Genomic DNA, 12,189 nt, shown 5'->3' with positions numbered 1-12,189 from the left:
GGGGGGTCTCCGATGGGGGTTTGTCTCCCATGGGGGTCCCATTTCATGGCAGGGTGTCTCCCCTGGCGGGGGGGTGTAACAAAGGGGGTGGTCTCCCATGGGTCGTCATGGGGAGGGGTCTCCCATGGGGGGCGTCCCATTTCGGGGGCGTTCACATGGGGGGAGTCTCCCCTGGGAGGGGGTCTCCTATGGGGGGTGTCTCTTGGGGAGGGGGGAGCAGCCTGTTCCCCAAATCCCTTCCCGGTGCCGTACGTGCCCCCCCCGGCAGAAATTCCGGCTCCGCGGCAGGAAACCCCGGGGCTCGGTCACGGGGGGGAGGCGAAATCCCCGGGGGGGGGCGGGGCGACACTTCCCCTCCGCCGTGACGTCACACGCGGGGGGGCACCCAAGGAGGGGGGGACACACAGCCTGAGTCCCCAGCCCAGCTCCCCCCCCCTCCCCTCGGTGTCCCCCCGGCTCTCCCCACCTCCCCCCCCCCCCGGTGCCACCGGGTCCCCTCCGGTGCCGGTCTGTGTCCCCCGCCCGGTCCCAGCGGGTCGTCCCCCCCCGGTGGGTGCCGGTCTGTCCCCTCCCCGGTGCCACCGGGTCCCCCCCCGGTGCCGGTCTGTGTCTCCCCCCGGGGTCCCCCCCCCCCCGGTGCCGGTCTGTCCCCTCCCCGTCCCGGTCTGTCCCCACCCCCGGTCCCCCCGGGGTTCCCCCCGGTCCCTCCCCGTCCCCGCCCCCCCTGCCCCGCCCCCCGGTCCCTCTATAATGCGGCCCCGCCGCTCCCCTCCCCCCACCGCGATGCCGCCGCTCGCCGACCCCGAGGCCCCCGCGCTGCCGCGGGACCGGGACGGGGACAAGGACCGGGACAGGGACCGGGACCGGGGCCGCCGCCGCCTCCTGCTGCTTCTGGCCGCGCTCGGAGCCGCCGCCCTCGGAGCCGCCGCCGCCGCCGCCGCGCTGCTGGGGGCGCTGCCGGGGGGGGCCCCGCCGCAGGTGGGCACGGGGGGGGGTCCGTGTCCTGGTGTCTGTCCATCCGTCCTGGTGTCCAGGTGTCCGTCCGTCCTGGTGTCCATCCGTCCTGGTGACCAGGTGTCCGTCCATCCAGGTGTCCAGATGTCCGTCCATCCTGGTGTCCATCCATCCTGGTGTCCATCCGTCCTGGTGTCCAGATGTCCATCTGTCCTGGTGTCCGTCTATCTGTCATCCAAGTGTCTATCCATCTATACAGTTGTCCACGTGTCCATCTGTCATCCAGGTGTCCATCCATCCATCTGTCCTGGTGTCCATGTGTCCATCTATTTGGTTGTCTGGGTGTCCATCTGTCATCCCAGTGTCCGTCCATCCATCTGTCCTGATGTCCATCCATCCATCTCTCCTGGTGTCCATCCATCCATCTGTCCAGTTGCCCATCTGTACAGTTGTCCAGGTGTCCATCTGTCATCCAGGTGTCCGTCCATCTGTCCTGGTGTCCATCCATCCATCCATCTGGTTGCCCAAATGTCCGTCTGTCTGTCCTAGTGTCCATCTGTCCAGTCACCCAAGTGTCCATCCGTCCATCTGTCCAGGTGTCCATCTGTCCTGGTGTCCATCCATCTGTCCGGTTGCCCAAGTGTCTGTCCATCCTGGTGTCTGCCCGTCCATCTGTCCAGGTGTCCGTTCATCTGTCCTGGTTGTCCTGGTGTCCGTCCATCTGTCCTGGTGTCCGTCCATCTGTCCATCTGTCCATCTGTCCTGGTGTCTGTCCATCTCTCCTGGTGCCCAGGTGTGTCTGCTCACCTGGCTGCCCCCAGCCATGGGGATGCTCAGCTAGGGGGTCTGTCCAGTTGTCCATCTTTCCGTCTGTCCGTCAGCCCGGGTGTTCATCCAGCTGGGTGTCCCTCTGGCCAGGTGCCTGGTTGTCCAGTTGTCCATCTGTCCCTCCAGGTGTCTACCCAGCTGGGTGTGCTTGGCCAGGGGTCCGTCCATCTGCCTGGCTGTCCGTCAGTCCAGGGCTCTGTCCATATTTTTGTCCATCCAAGTGTCCATCCATCTGGCTGTCCGTCTGTCCAGGTGTCTGTGTAGACGTCTGTCTGTCCAGACATCCCACTGTCTGGGTGGCCACCCACCTGGCTGTCCCAGTGTCTGTCTGTCCAGGTATCTGGCCATCCCTCTGGATGTCCATCCCTCTGGGTGTCCATCCATCCAGGTGTCTGTCCATCCCTCTGGATGTCCATCCACCCATGTGTCTGTCTGTCCATCCTTCTGGGTGTCCATCCACCCGTGTGTCCGTCTGTCCATCCCTCTGGATGTCCATCCACCTGTGTGTCCATCTGTCCACCCCTCTGGGTGTCCACCCACCCGGGTGTCCATCCATCCAGGGGTCTGTCCATCCCTCTGGATGTCCACCCACCCATGTGTCCATCTGTCCAGGTGTCTGGCCATCCCTCTGGATGTCCGTCCCTCTGGATGTCCATCCATCCAGGTGTCCATCCATCCCTCTGGATGTCCATCCACCTGTGTGTCCATCTGTCCACCCCTCTGGGTGTCCACCCACCCGGGTGTCCATCCATCCAGGGGTCTGTCCATCCCTCTGGATGTCCACCCACCCATGTGTCCATCTGTCCAGGTGTCTGGCCATCCCTCTGGATGTCCGTCCCTCTGGATGTCCATCCATCCAGGTGTCCATCCATCCCTCTGGATGTCCATCCACCTGTGTGTCCATCTGTCCACCCCTCTGGGTGTCCACCCACCCGGGTGTCCATCCATCCAGGGGTCTGTCCATCCCTCTGGATGTCCACCCACCCATGTGTCCATCTGTCCAGGTGTCTGGCCATCCCTCTGGATGTCCGTCCCTCTGGATGTCCATCCATCCAGGTGTCCATCCATCCCTCTGGATGTCCATCCACCTGTGTGTCCATCTGTCCACCCCTCTGGGTGTCCACCCACCCGGGTGTCCATCCATCCAGGGGTCTGTCCATCCCTCTGGATGTCCACCCACCCATGTGTCCATCTGTCCAGGTGTCTGGCCATCCCTCTGGATGTCCGTCCCTCTGGATGTCCATCCATCCAGGTGTCCATCCATCCCTCTGGATGTCCATCCACCTGTGTGTCCATCTGTCCACCCCTCTGGGTGTCCACCCACCCGGGTGTCCATCCATCCAGGGGTCTGTCCATCCCTCTGGATGTCCACCCACCCATGTGTCCATCTGTCCAGGTGTCTGGCCATCCCTCTGGATGTCCGTCCCTCTGGATGTCCATCCATCCAGGTGTCCATCCATCCCTCTGGATGTCCATCCACCTGTGTGTCCATCTGTCCACCCCTCTGGGTGTCCACCCACCCGGGTGTCCATCCATCCAGGGGTCTGTCCATCCCTCTGGATGTCCACCCACCCATGTGTCCATCTGTCCAGGTGTCTGGCCATCCCTCTGGATGTCCGTCCCTCTGGATGTCCATCCATCCAGGTGTCCATCCATCCCTCTGGATGTCCATCCACCTGTGTGTCCATCTGTCCACCCCTCTGGGTGTCCACCCACCCGGGTGTCCATCCATCCAGGGGTCTGTCCATCCCTCTGGATGTCCACCCACCCATGTGTCCATCTGTCCAGGTGTCTGGCCATCCCTCTGGATGTCCGTCCCTCTGGATGTCCATCCATCCAGGTGTCCATCCATCCCTCTGGATGTCCATCCACCTGTGTGTCCATCTGTCCACCCCTCTGGGTGTCCACCCACCCGGGTGTCCATCCATCCAGGTGTCCATCCATCCCTCTGGATGTCCATCCACCTATGTGTCCATCTGTCCAGGTGTCTGGCCATCCCTCTGGATGTCTGTCCCTCTGGATGTCCACCCACCCACCTGCCCACCCAGTTGCCCACCCACCCAGGCTCCCCTCCCCCCATCCTTCCAGGTGTCCATCCCTCCATCCACCCAGGGTGCCCATCCCTCCGCCTGTCCCTGGGGTCCCACAGGGTGTCCCTCCCCCCGCCGGGGGGACGAGGCGGATGCACCAGCCCCTCCCTGCCTCAGTTTCCCACTCCAAAGGCACCAAATCACCCCCCCCCCCCAAATCCAGGGGTCACCCCTCTCCCTGGGGACCCCCCAAAATACCCAGCAGGGTGCTGGAAAGTCCCCAAATCCTGATGCGACACCCAACTTCCCCTTCACCGGGGGTGGGGGGACGGGGACATGACACCCATGGGGACAAGGACACTTGGGTCCTTCCACCCACTGACGCTCTTTCCTCTCCTTCACAGGCTGCCACGGCCGCCCACGTGCTGCTGAGCGCTGGTAAGTCCCCCCGGCCCGTGGCCACGGTGAGGGGCTCGCTGGGAGGGGGTAGGGTGGTGCCCAGACCCGAGGCCGTGGTGAGGGGCTCGCTGGGAGGAGGGGAGAGGGGACCCTGGCCTGAGGTGGCTCGGCCAGTCATCTCGAAAATGTCACCCGGGTTCCTCCTTCCGCCCTCGGAGAGGAAACGTCAGCCCAAGGCTGGAGCATCTGGGGGTGTCGGTGCGGCCGCGGGCTCCCCGAGGCGTCATGGAGTGTCCCCGGGGTGTCACGAAGCATCCTGTGTCCCCAGGTTGTCATGGAGCGTCCTCCGCCTCTGTGGTCCCCAGGGTGTCACGGAGCATCCTCCGTCCCCAGGATGTCACGGAGCATCCTCCGTCCCCAAGATGTCACAGAGCATCCTCCATCCCTGTGGTCCCCAGGGTGTCACGGAGCATCCTCCGTCCCCAGGGTGTCACGGAGCATCCTCCATCCCTGTGGTCCCCAGGGTGTCATGGAGCATCCTCCGTCCCCAGGGTGTCACGGAGCATCCTCCGTCCCCAGGATGTCACAGAGCATCCTCCATCCCTGTGGTCCCCAGGATGTCACGGAGCATCCTCCATTCCTGTGGTCCCCAGGATGTCACGGAGCATCCTCCATCCCTGTGGTCCCCAGGGTGTCACGGAGCATCCTCCATCCCTGTGGTCCCCAGGGTGTCACGGAGCATCCTCCATCCCTGTGGTCCCCCAGGATGTCACGGAGCATCCTCCATCCCTGTGGTCCCCAGGGTGTCACGGAGCATCCTCCATCCCTGTGGTCCCCAGGGTGTCACAGAGCATCCTCCGTCCCTGTGGTCCCCAGGGTGTCACGGAGCATCCTCCGTCCCTGTGCTCCCCTGGTGCCATCCCAGGTCCCCCTGGGTGCACCGCCGTGCCCTGGGGACCCCGAGGTGGGCTGCAGCACCCACCCCCGACCTGCAGCGCCCACCCACCCTCTTGTCCCCTCTCTTGTCCCCCCAGGCTCGCTGGCGCTGCCCTCAGGACCCAGCTGGCGCTACGAGGAAGGCATCAGCGGCGTCTTCCTCAGCGAGGACGTGCAGGTGACAGCGGGGAAGCTGCGGGTGACAGCAGGTGGCCTCTACCTCCTCTACGGCCAGTTCGCCCTCACCTGCACGGCACCCACCTGTCCCCCCGGCACTGTCACCCTCCAGCTCTGGCGCGCCGGCTCCCAGCGCCCGTTGCTCGCCATCCCGCTGGTGCTGGCCGGAGGTGCAGGATCCACCCCGGAACGTTCTGGATTGATCCAGGCCATTGGGCAGCTCCAACCTGGGGACGTCCTGAGCCTGGCGCTGGACAAGAATGTGGCCGAGGACACATGGCAGCTGGCGCAGGACGAGCGGGAGGGCAACTTCGTGGGGTTGTTGCGTATCGCTGGGGGGTGACAGGGGGTGGCCAGGGGGTGAGGAGTGGGGCTGGGGGCTGGTCAGCCTGCTGGTCGGAGGTTGGGGATGTCAGGGGACACTGTTGGCCTCCACGCCTGGAGATCTGGGTCCCAAGACACCCCCACACCCAGGGATTTGGGGACATCAAGGGACACTGTTGACCTCCATGCCTGGAGGTGTGGGGACATCAAGGGGCACTGTTGACCCCCACACCTGGAGATTTGGGAGCGTCAAGTGATGTTGAAGACCTGGAGGTGTGGGGACATCAAGGGGCACTGATGGCCTCCATGCCTGGAGATCTGGGTCTCGAGACACCTGCATGCCTGGAGGTTGGGGACATCAAGGGACACTGTTGGACTCCATGCCTGGAGATCTGGGAGCATCAAGGGATGTTGAAGACCTGGAGGTTGAGGACATCAAGGGACACTGTTGACTTCCATGCCTGGAGGTTGGGGACATCAAGGGACACTGTTGACCTCCATGCCTGGAGATTTGGGAGCATCAAGGGATGCTGAAGACCTGGAGGTTGAGGAGATCAAGGGACACTGTTGACTTCCATGCCTGGAGGTGTGGGGACATCAAGGGACATTGAAGACCTGGAGGTTGGGGACATCGAGGGACATTATAGACCCCCTATACTTGACTATTTGGGGCTGGAGACCCCCCCGCCTGGGGGCTGGGGACATCAAGGGCCCTCGGCCATTTGGGGACCCTAGTGCTGGACACTTGAGGACACCAAGGGATGTCACAGACGCCTATTTTGGGGACCACGGACATCCCCATGTCCAGAGATGGGGGGGTCCCTGCTGGTCCCAGCCCCCCTTCTTCTCCCCCAGCCGGCCTGGGGGGGTGCCGGAGGGTCCCCTCCCCCCCCTAAATTATTACCTGGCGCTTGGAGCCACTTTATTTATTGTTTAATAAATTTATTTATGATTCCGAGTGCCCAAAAATGGTCTTAATTGCCCCCCAAAAACGGGGGGACCCCAGGGGTGTCACTGGCCTGGACGCCAGGGGGGCCACGTGTGCATGCACAGCTCTGCATGCATGTGCAAGTCCATGCACACGCGTGTGTACATGCACAGGCGTGTGCAAATAGGTGTGCAACGGTGCATGCAACTGCATGTATTTATGCATGCACACCCATGTGGAAGCGCACATGCGGCTGTACGTGCGCATGCGTGTGCAAATAGTTATGCAAAGATGCGTGCAGCTGCACGTGCGTGTACGCATGCACACTCGTGCAAATGCACATATATGTGCACCAACATACGTGCACACGCAGACCACCCTTCCCCCGCCCCGTGACCCACTTTCTCTGCCCCTTGGAGGAAAATGGGGGGGAGGGGGGGGGCAACACCCACGGTGCGCCTCCACCACCCCCCCACCCCCCCCCAGGTCCACGGGCCCCTCCTCCCCCCCCAGCCCCATGGCCTCATCTGGTCTCCAGCAGCAGGAAATCCTCCCCGTGGTGCATCGCACCAGGGCCGTGCACCTCTTGCACGAGGAGGGGGAGGGGATCCTGGGGGAGGGGAGGGGCACGACACATAAATCTGGGGCTCAATTACCCGTTGCCCCCCCCCCCCCTTTCCCCCCTCCCCAATCCTGCACCCCACCCCTGGAAGGCTACCAACCTCATGGTAGCCAGCAGAGAATCTCCACTCCAAAGAGCAAAGGGCACTGGGGGGTTGGGGGGGGGGTGTTGTGTTTGGCTCCCCCCCCCCCCCAAATACCTCCTCATCCCAACAGATTTGCCTTTCACCCCCCTCCCCAAATTCCTCCTGAACCCCATTCCCCCCCTTGACCCCTAGATTTGCCCCTGCACCCCCAGATTTGCCCTGACAGCTCCAAATCTACCCCAGACCCCCAAATTTACCCCAGACACACACCCCCCAATTTGTCCTTGCTCCCCCCCCCCCCCCCCCGTCAAATCCTGGCACTTGGCAGTTTCTCTTCGCTTTTATTTTTGGCTCAGGATTGGGGGGGGGTGGGGGTGGTGTCAGGGGGTCCCCCACTTTGGGGGGGGAGAGCAGGGGTTTTGGGGAGCCCACCCTGAATATCAGGGTGAGCCCCCCCATGACAAATAAATAGGTAAAGAGGAGTCCCAGGGTTCCAGGAGGGGCAGGCACTAGCTGCACCTGTGTGCAACCCTATACGAGCCACGGGAGAATCCCCACTGCTCTCAAGTCCAGAGCCTCAGGGACTTTGGAGGGGGGGGCAGTGGTGAGTGGGGTCTTGGGGGTCCTGCAGAGAAGGACCCAGGGGTCCAGGTGGGTCAGGGTCCAGGTCTGAAGGGTCCAGGTCATCAGCATCCTGTGCACAACCTTATACAAGCCACCGGAGAATCCCCACTTCTTTCCAGTCCTGCGCCTCAGGGACTTTGGGGGTGGTCAAAGGGGCCTCCCACAGGCTTCCTGGGAGGGACTGAGGCTTCCAGGTGGGTCAGGATTGGGGGTCTGAAGGGTCCAGGTCATCAGCACCCCATGCACAACCCTATACGAGACACTGGAGAATCCACACCAATATGCATGCACACACCTCTGCCCAGTCCTGGCCCTCAGGGATACCAGGAGGGACAAACGGGATCCCAGCAGATCATCCCAGGCATCCCGATGGATCAGGTTGGGGTGGAGGGTGGGGTGTCATCAGCCCACTGCCACCCCACGCACAACCCTATACGAGCCACCGGAGAATCCCCACCCCAACCCCCAAGCCGTGGCCCTCAGGGATGCCAGGAGGGATCAAGGGGATCCCAGCAGGCTTCCAACGGTAATCCCAGGCATCCCGATGGATCAGGTTGGGGTGTCATCAGCCCACTGCCACCCCACGCACAACCCTATACGAGCCACCGGAGAATCCCCACCCCCCCGCCAAACCCCCCCCCCCCCAATCCCCCCTAGCCCCCCCATACCCCCCCTCCCCCCCCAAATCACACCATAAACATCCCGAAATAAGACCGGGATCCGTCCACCGCCCTCACCAGCTGGGGGGCTTGCACCCGCGTGAAAACCTCGTCCCCCCTCTCCAGCCTCACCAGCCCCCCCAAAAAACTGTGCTGGGCCCAGGGACCCCCCTGGCTTTGGGGACAATAAACCACCTTGTTGACCAGGAGGTCCAAGACCCCGGGGTACCGGGGAGTCCGCTTGTGGATGCCGTGGAGGGTGGCGGCGGGCGCGGGGCACGCGGGGGCCCCCAGCTGCACCTTGGCGTACACGAAGTAGAGCCCCGGCTGGTGGCAAACGAGGGACCCCCCCTGGTAGCCCAGCCCCCGCAGGAAGGCCCACGCCTTGGTGGGGTCCCACCGAAGGGACCCGTTGGCCTGGGATGAGATGGTGGCGTCGGCTGGGGGGGAGGGGGGGAAGAGGAGAGAGGGGGGGGTTAGGGGGATATGGGTGGCTGAGGGTGCTGGGCATCACCCCCCATCTATAGGGGGACCCTGACACCCAGGGTGCTGAGCACCCCAACCCCCCCAGCACCCCCTATAGGTAAGGGGACCCAGGCCCCCCAGCCCCTACCTCGCCCCCCCAGTGGACACCCCCCCCGCCCCCCCCCCCCCCGGAGGGACCCCCGCACCTGGGCCGCCCCCCCCCACGAGGTTGGGGACCCCCCACCCCCACCCCTCCGAGCCTGGGGACGCCCCCTCCCCCTCCCCCTCCCCCCCGAGGTTGGGGGGATCCCCCCCCCCCCCTTACCGATGAGATGAGCCGCCGGCTTCTTAGCTGGGGGGGGGTCTGCAAAGGGAGCCCGGGCAGACGGTGAGCTCTGGTGTCCCCAATGTGGTGGCACCCATGTCCCCAGGGTGGGGGTGGGGGTCCCACGGCCCTGGGCTGGTGGCATCCAGGCCCCCAAGGTGGTGGCACTCATGTCCCCAGGGTGGGGGTCCCAAGACCCTGGGCTGGTGGCATACAGGTCCCCAGGGTGGCGGGGGGGGGGTGTCCCACAGCCCTGGGCTAGTGGCATCTATGTCCCCAGGGTGGTGGCACCCATGTCCCCAGGGTGGTGGCATCCAGGTCCCCAGGGTGGCGGTGGGGGGGGGGTCCCCCAGCCCTGGGCTAGTGGCATCTATGTCCCCAGGGTGGTGGCACCCATGTCCCCAGGGTGGTGGCATCCAGGTCCCCAGGGTGGCGGTGGGGGGGGGGTCCCCCAGCCCTGGGCTAGTGGCATCTATGTCCCCAGGGTGGGGCATCTATGTCCCCAGGGTGGTGGCACCCATGTCCCCAAGGTGGTGGCATCCAGGTCCCCAGGGTGTGGGGGGTGTTTCCTGACCCTGGGTTGGTGACACCCATGTCCCCAGGGTGGTGGCACCCTCATCCCTAGGGCTGGGGGTCCCATGTCGCCAGGGTGGTGGCCCCCATGTCCCCAGGACCCAGTTTTGGGGACCCACCTTGCAGCACCTTCTCCAACAGCGGCTGGTCCCCGCTGACCTGCGGACACCCCCACGGGTCAGGGGACACGCGGGGACGCGGGGATGCGGGGCTGGACAGGGACACGAGGGGACACACCTGGGAACACCCGAGGGGACACGGCAGTCCCCGGAGCCACACCCGGGGTGACACAGGGGGACAGGAGAGGGGACATGGGGACACACAAGGGGGCACACAGGGACTCGCACACGCGTGTGAACCACCGCAGCCCCCTCCCATGTGTCACCCACTGTCCCCAGCGGTGTCCCCACACTGTCCCCATCCCCCCAGTCCCCAAATCCCCCGTGTCCCCAATGTGTCCCCTCCCCCCCATGTCCCCTCTCACCTGCAGCTGTGTCGTCACCCTCTGCAGCTCCCCCCGGACCCCTGCCAGCACCCAGCCTTGCACCGCCACCGCCACCAGTGCCAGAGCCACCAATGTCCCCAACACCCACTGTCCCCAAGACCCCCCCCAGCGTCGCCGCCGCCACGTCGACGGGGGAGTGGTGGCACCCGGGGGGGTCCGGGGGGGGGGCAGTGGTGGCCAGGGCCCTGCCAGGGCGAAGACACCGTCCCCCATGGGCCACCCTGGCTTGTCACCCGCCGTGTCACCCTCCCTCCGAGGGACCTGCACCCGCTGTGCGGCCCCGGAGGAAATGGGGCTCACGTCACCCGTTGGTGTCGCCACCCTGGGGTGGCTCCCCCCGTCATGGGGACACAGCGGGGGGGGACGACACATGGCCACGTGGCATCCCCCACCCTGCTGGTGCCACCGCTGTCCCCCATGTGTGTCCCCAAGGGGAAACATGGTGTCCCCCCCTGTGTCCCCCCAGGGGGTCTCCTTGTCCCCAACCCCGTGGTGCTCCCTGCAGTGTCCCCATGGGGACACAGGGACCGCGGAGGTGCCACCACATCGCCCCGCTTTTGGGGACATCAGTGACCCCAAAAGTGTCACCAGAACTCCCAGCGTCCCCGAGGCCAAGAGAGGGTGGGTGGGGGTGGGGTGGTGTCCTCATTCCCAGAGCCTCCACAGCTGGGGACATCAGGGACCCCTCTGTCCCCAAGGTGGCCCTGGGGTGTTGGGGACAGCTTAGGGACACTCCCAGCCAGCGGTCACGTGGCCCCAGGGTGCGGGCTGGGACACGGGGAGGGGTGACAGAGGTAGGGGTGGCACAGGGAGGGGTGACATGGGGGGGTGACACGGGGGGGGGTGACACAGGGAGGGGTGACACTGGTGGGGGTGACACTTTCCACCACATGTGGGCTCCCGGCCGCCCCCACGCCCAGTTCCCAGGGCTGGGGACACAGAGGTGACCAGCTGCACCCCACAACACCCTCGTGCACATGTTCACACGCACGTGCAGCACACTTGCACCACCCACACACCAGCACCGTGCAAGCATACACGCACGTGTGCCCTCACACACGCTTGTGCCACGGCACACCCGGGTCGTGCACACCTGGGTCATGCACACCCGTGCTCGTGCACGTCACAGGCACTCGTGCTATTGCGCCCTTGCACCGTGCATACACACGTTTGTGCACGTGCACAGACCCCCGTGCTGTTACATGCTTCCACTGTGCACGCACACACTTGTGCTCCCATGCGTGCACACTTACGCTAGTGCACAAACACATGCAGATACACACTTGCAGCGTGCATGCACGCTTGTGCCAATGTCTGCTGGCACCACGCATGCACACGCTTATGCGTGCACACACGTGCTTGTGCTACCAGCACACACACACTTGTGCTCCCACGCAGGCACACTTATGCTAGTGCACAAACACGTGCAAACGCACACTTGCAGTGTGCTTTTGCACCATGCACACACCCGCTTGTGCATGCACACATGTGCTCATGCTCCCAGCACATGCACTTGTGTAAGTGCTCACACTCCCCTGCCACCCACATGTGCCCTTGCACCCACAGGCATTTGCAGCTGCATGGATGCACGCAGCCATGTAGCTGCACCCACAGGTGCACCCATGTGCACGCCCCACGCATGTGCAAGGCCGTGCCTGGTGCTGCCAGATAAGACACCGGAAAGTGCTGCTCGCATGAGTCCGTGCCGGGAAGGCAGGAAACCGCCGGCGGCCGCGGCACCCAGCTGCCACAACA

General features: G+C 64.6%; 2 protein-coding genes and 1 long non-coding RNA gene across 3 annotated transcripts; 2 read left to right on the top strand and 1 right to left on the bottom strand.

The window, feature by feature from the left end:
• The first annotated feature begins 210 nt into the window (after positions 1-210).
• LOC308072518 (uncharacterized protein) lies at positions 211-6,994 on the top strand. Its single transcript, XM_080409518.1, has 3 exons — positions 211-978; positions 4,217-4,250; positions 5,246-6,994. Exons 1-3 carry the CDS (start codon positions 751-753, stop codon positions 5,665-5,667), a joined length of 684 nt encoding a protein of 227 aa, XP_080265644.1. The 5' UTR covers positions 211-750; the 3' UTR covers positions 5,668-6,994.
• A 614-nt stretch (positions 6,995-7,608) lies between these two features.
• Positions 7,609-10,742, bottom strand: LOC308072519 (tumor necrosis factor ligand superfamily member 14-like). The gene is made up of 4 exons (XM_080409519.1): positions 10,414-10,742; positions 10,049-10,088; positions 9,357-9,395; positions 7,609-9,006 (listed from the first exon to the last, which is right to left on the bottom strand). The coding sequence occupies exons 1-4, from the start codon at positions 10,645-10,647 to the stop codon at positions 8,594-8,596; spliced, it is 726 nt and encodes a 241-aa protein (XP_080265645.1). The 5' UTR covers positions 10,648-10,742; the 3' UTR covers positions 7,609-8,593.
• Positions 9,325-10,042, top strand: LOC308072520. Its single transcript, XR_013931688.1, has 3 exons — positions 9,325-9,440; positions 9,515-9,776; positions 9,901-10,042. It is a non-coding gene; the product is annotated as an uncharacterized lncRNA (long non-coding RNA).
• Positions 10,743-12,189: the final 1,447 nt, after the last annotated feature.

The sequence above is a fragment of the Falco punctatus genome (genome assembly GCF_963210335.1).
Source record: "Falco punctatus genome assembly, chromosome: 13".
Taxonomy (NCBI): domain Eukaryota; kingdom Metazoa; phylum Chordata; class Aves; order Falconiformes; family Falconidae; genus Falco; species Falco punctatus.
This window is presented reverse-complemented; position numbering and strand designations above follow the sequence as displayed.

What these genes read in the sequence shown, in the direction of transcription:
- LOC308072518 (XM_080409518.1), top strand. Translation starts at nt 751, where the DNA reads ATGCGGCCCCGCCGCTCCCCTCCCCCCACCGCGATGCCGCCGCTCGCC. An exon ending in CGGGGGGGGCCCCGCCGCAG is followed by an intron (nt 979 to 4,216) that starts GTGGGCACGGGG and finishes TCTCCTTCACAG; the next exon opens with GCTGCCACGGCCGCCCACGT. An exon ending in CCACGTGCTGCTGAGCGCTG is followed by an intron (nt 4,251 to 5,245) that starts GTAAGTCCCCCC and finishes TTGTCCCCCCAG; the next exon opens with GCTCGCTGGCGCTGCCCTCA.
- LOC308072519 (XM_080409519.1), bottom strand. Translation starts at nt 10,647, where the DNA reads ATGGGGGACGGTGTCTTCGCCCTGGCAGGGCCCTGGCCACCACTGCCC. An exon ending in GGGTGACGACACAGCTGCAG is followed by an intron (nt 10,089 to 10,413) that starts GTGAGAGGGGAC and finishes GGGTGTCCGCAG; the next exon opens with GTCAGCGGGGACCAGCCGCT. An exon ending in GCCGGCGGCTCATCTCATCG is followed by an intron (nt 9,007 to 9,356) that starts GTAAGGGGGGGG and finishes CCTCCCCCCCAG; the next exon opens with CCGACGCCACCATCTCATCC.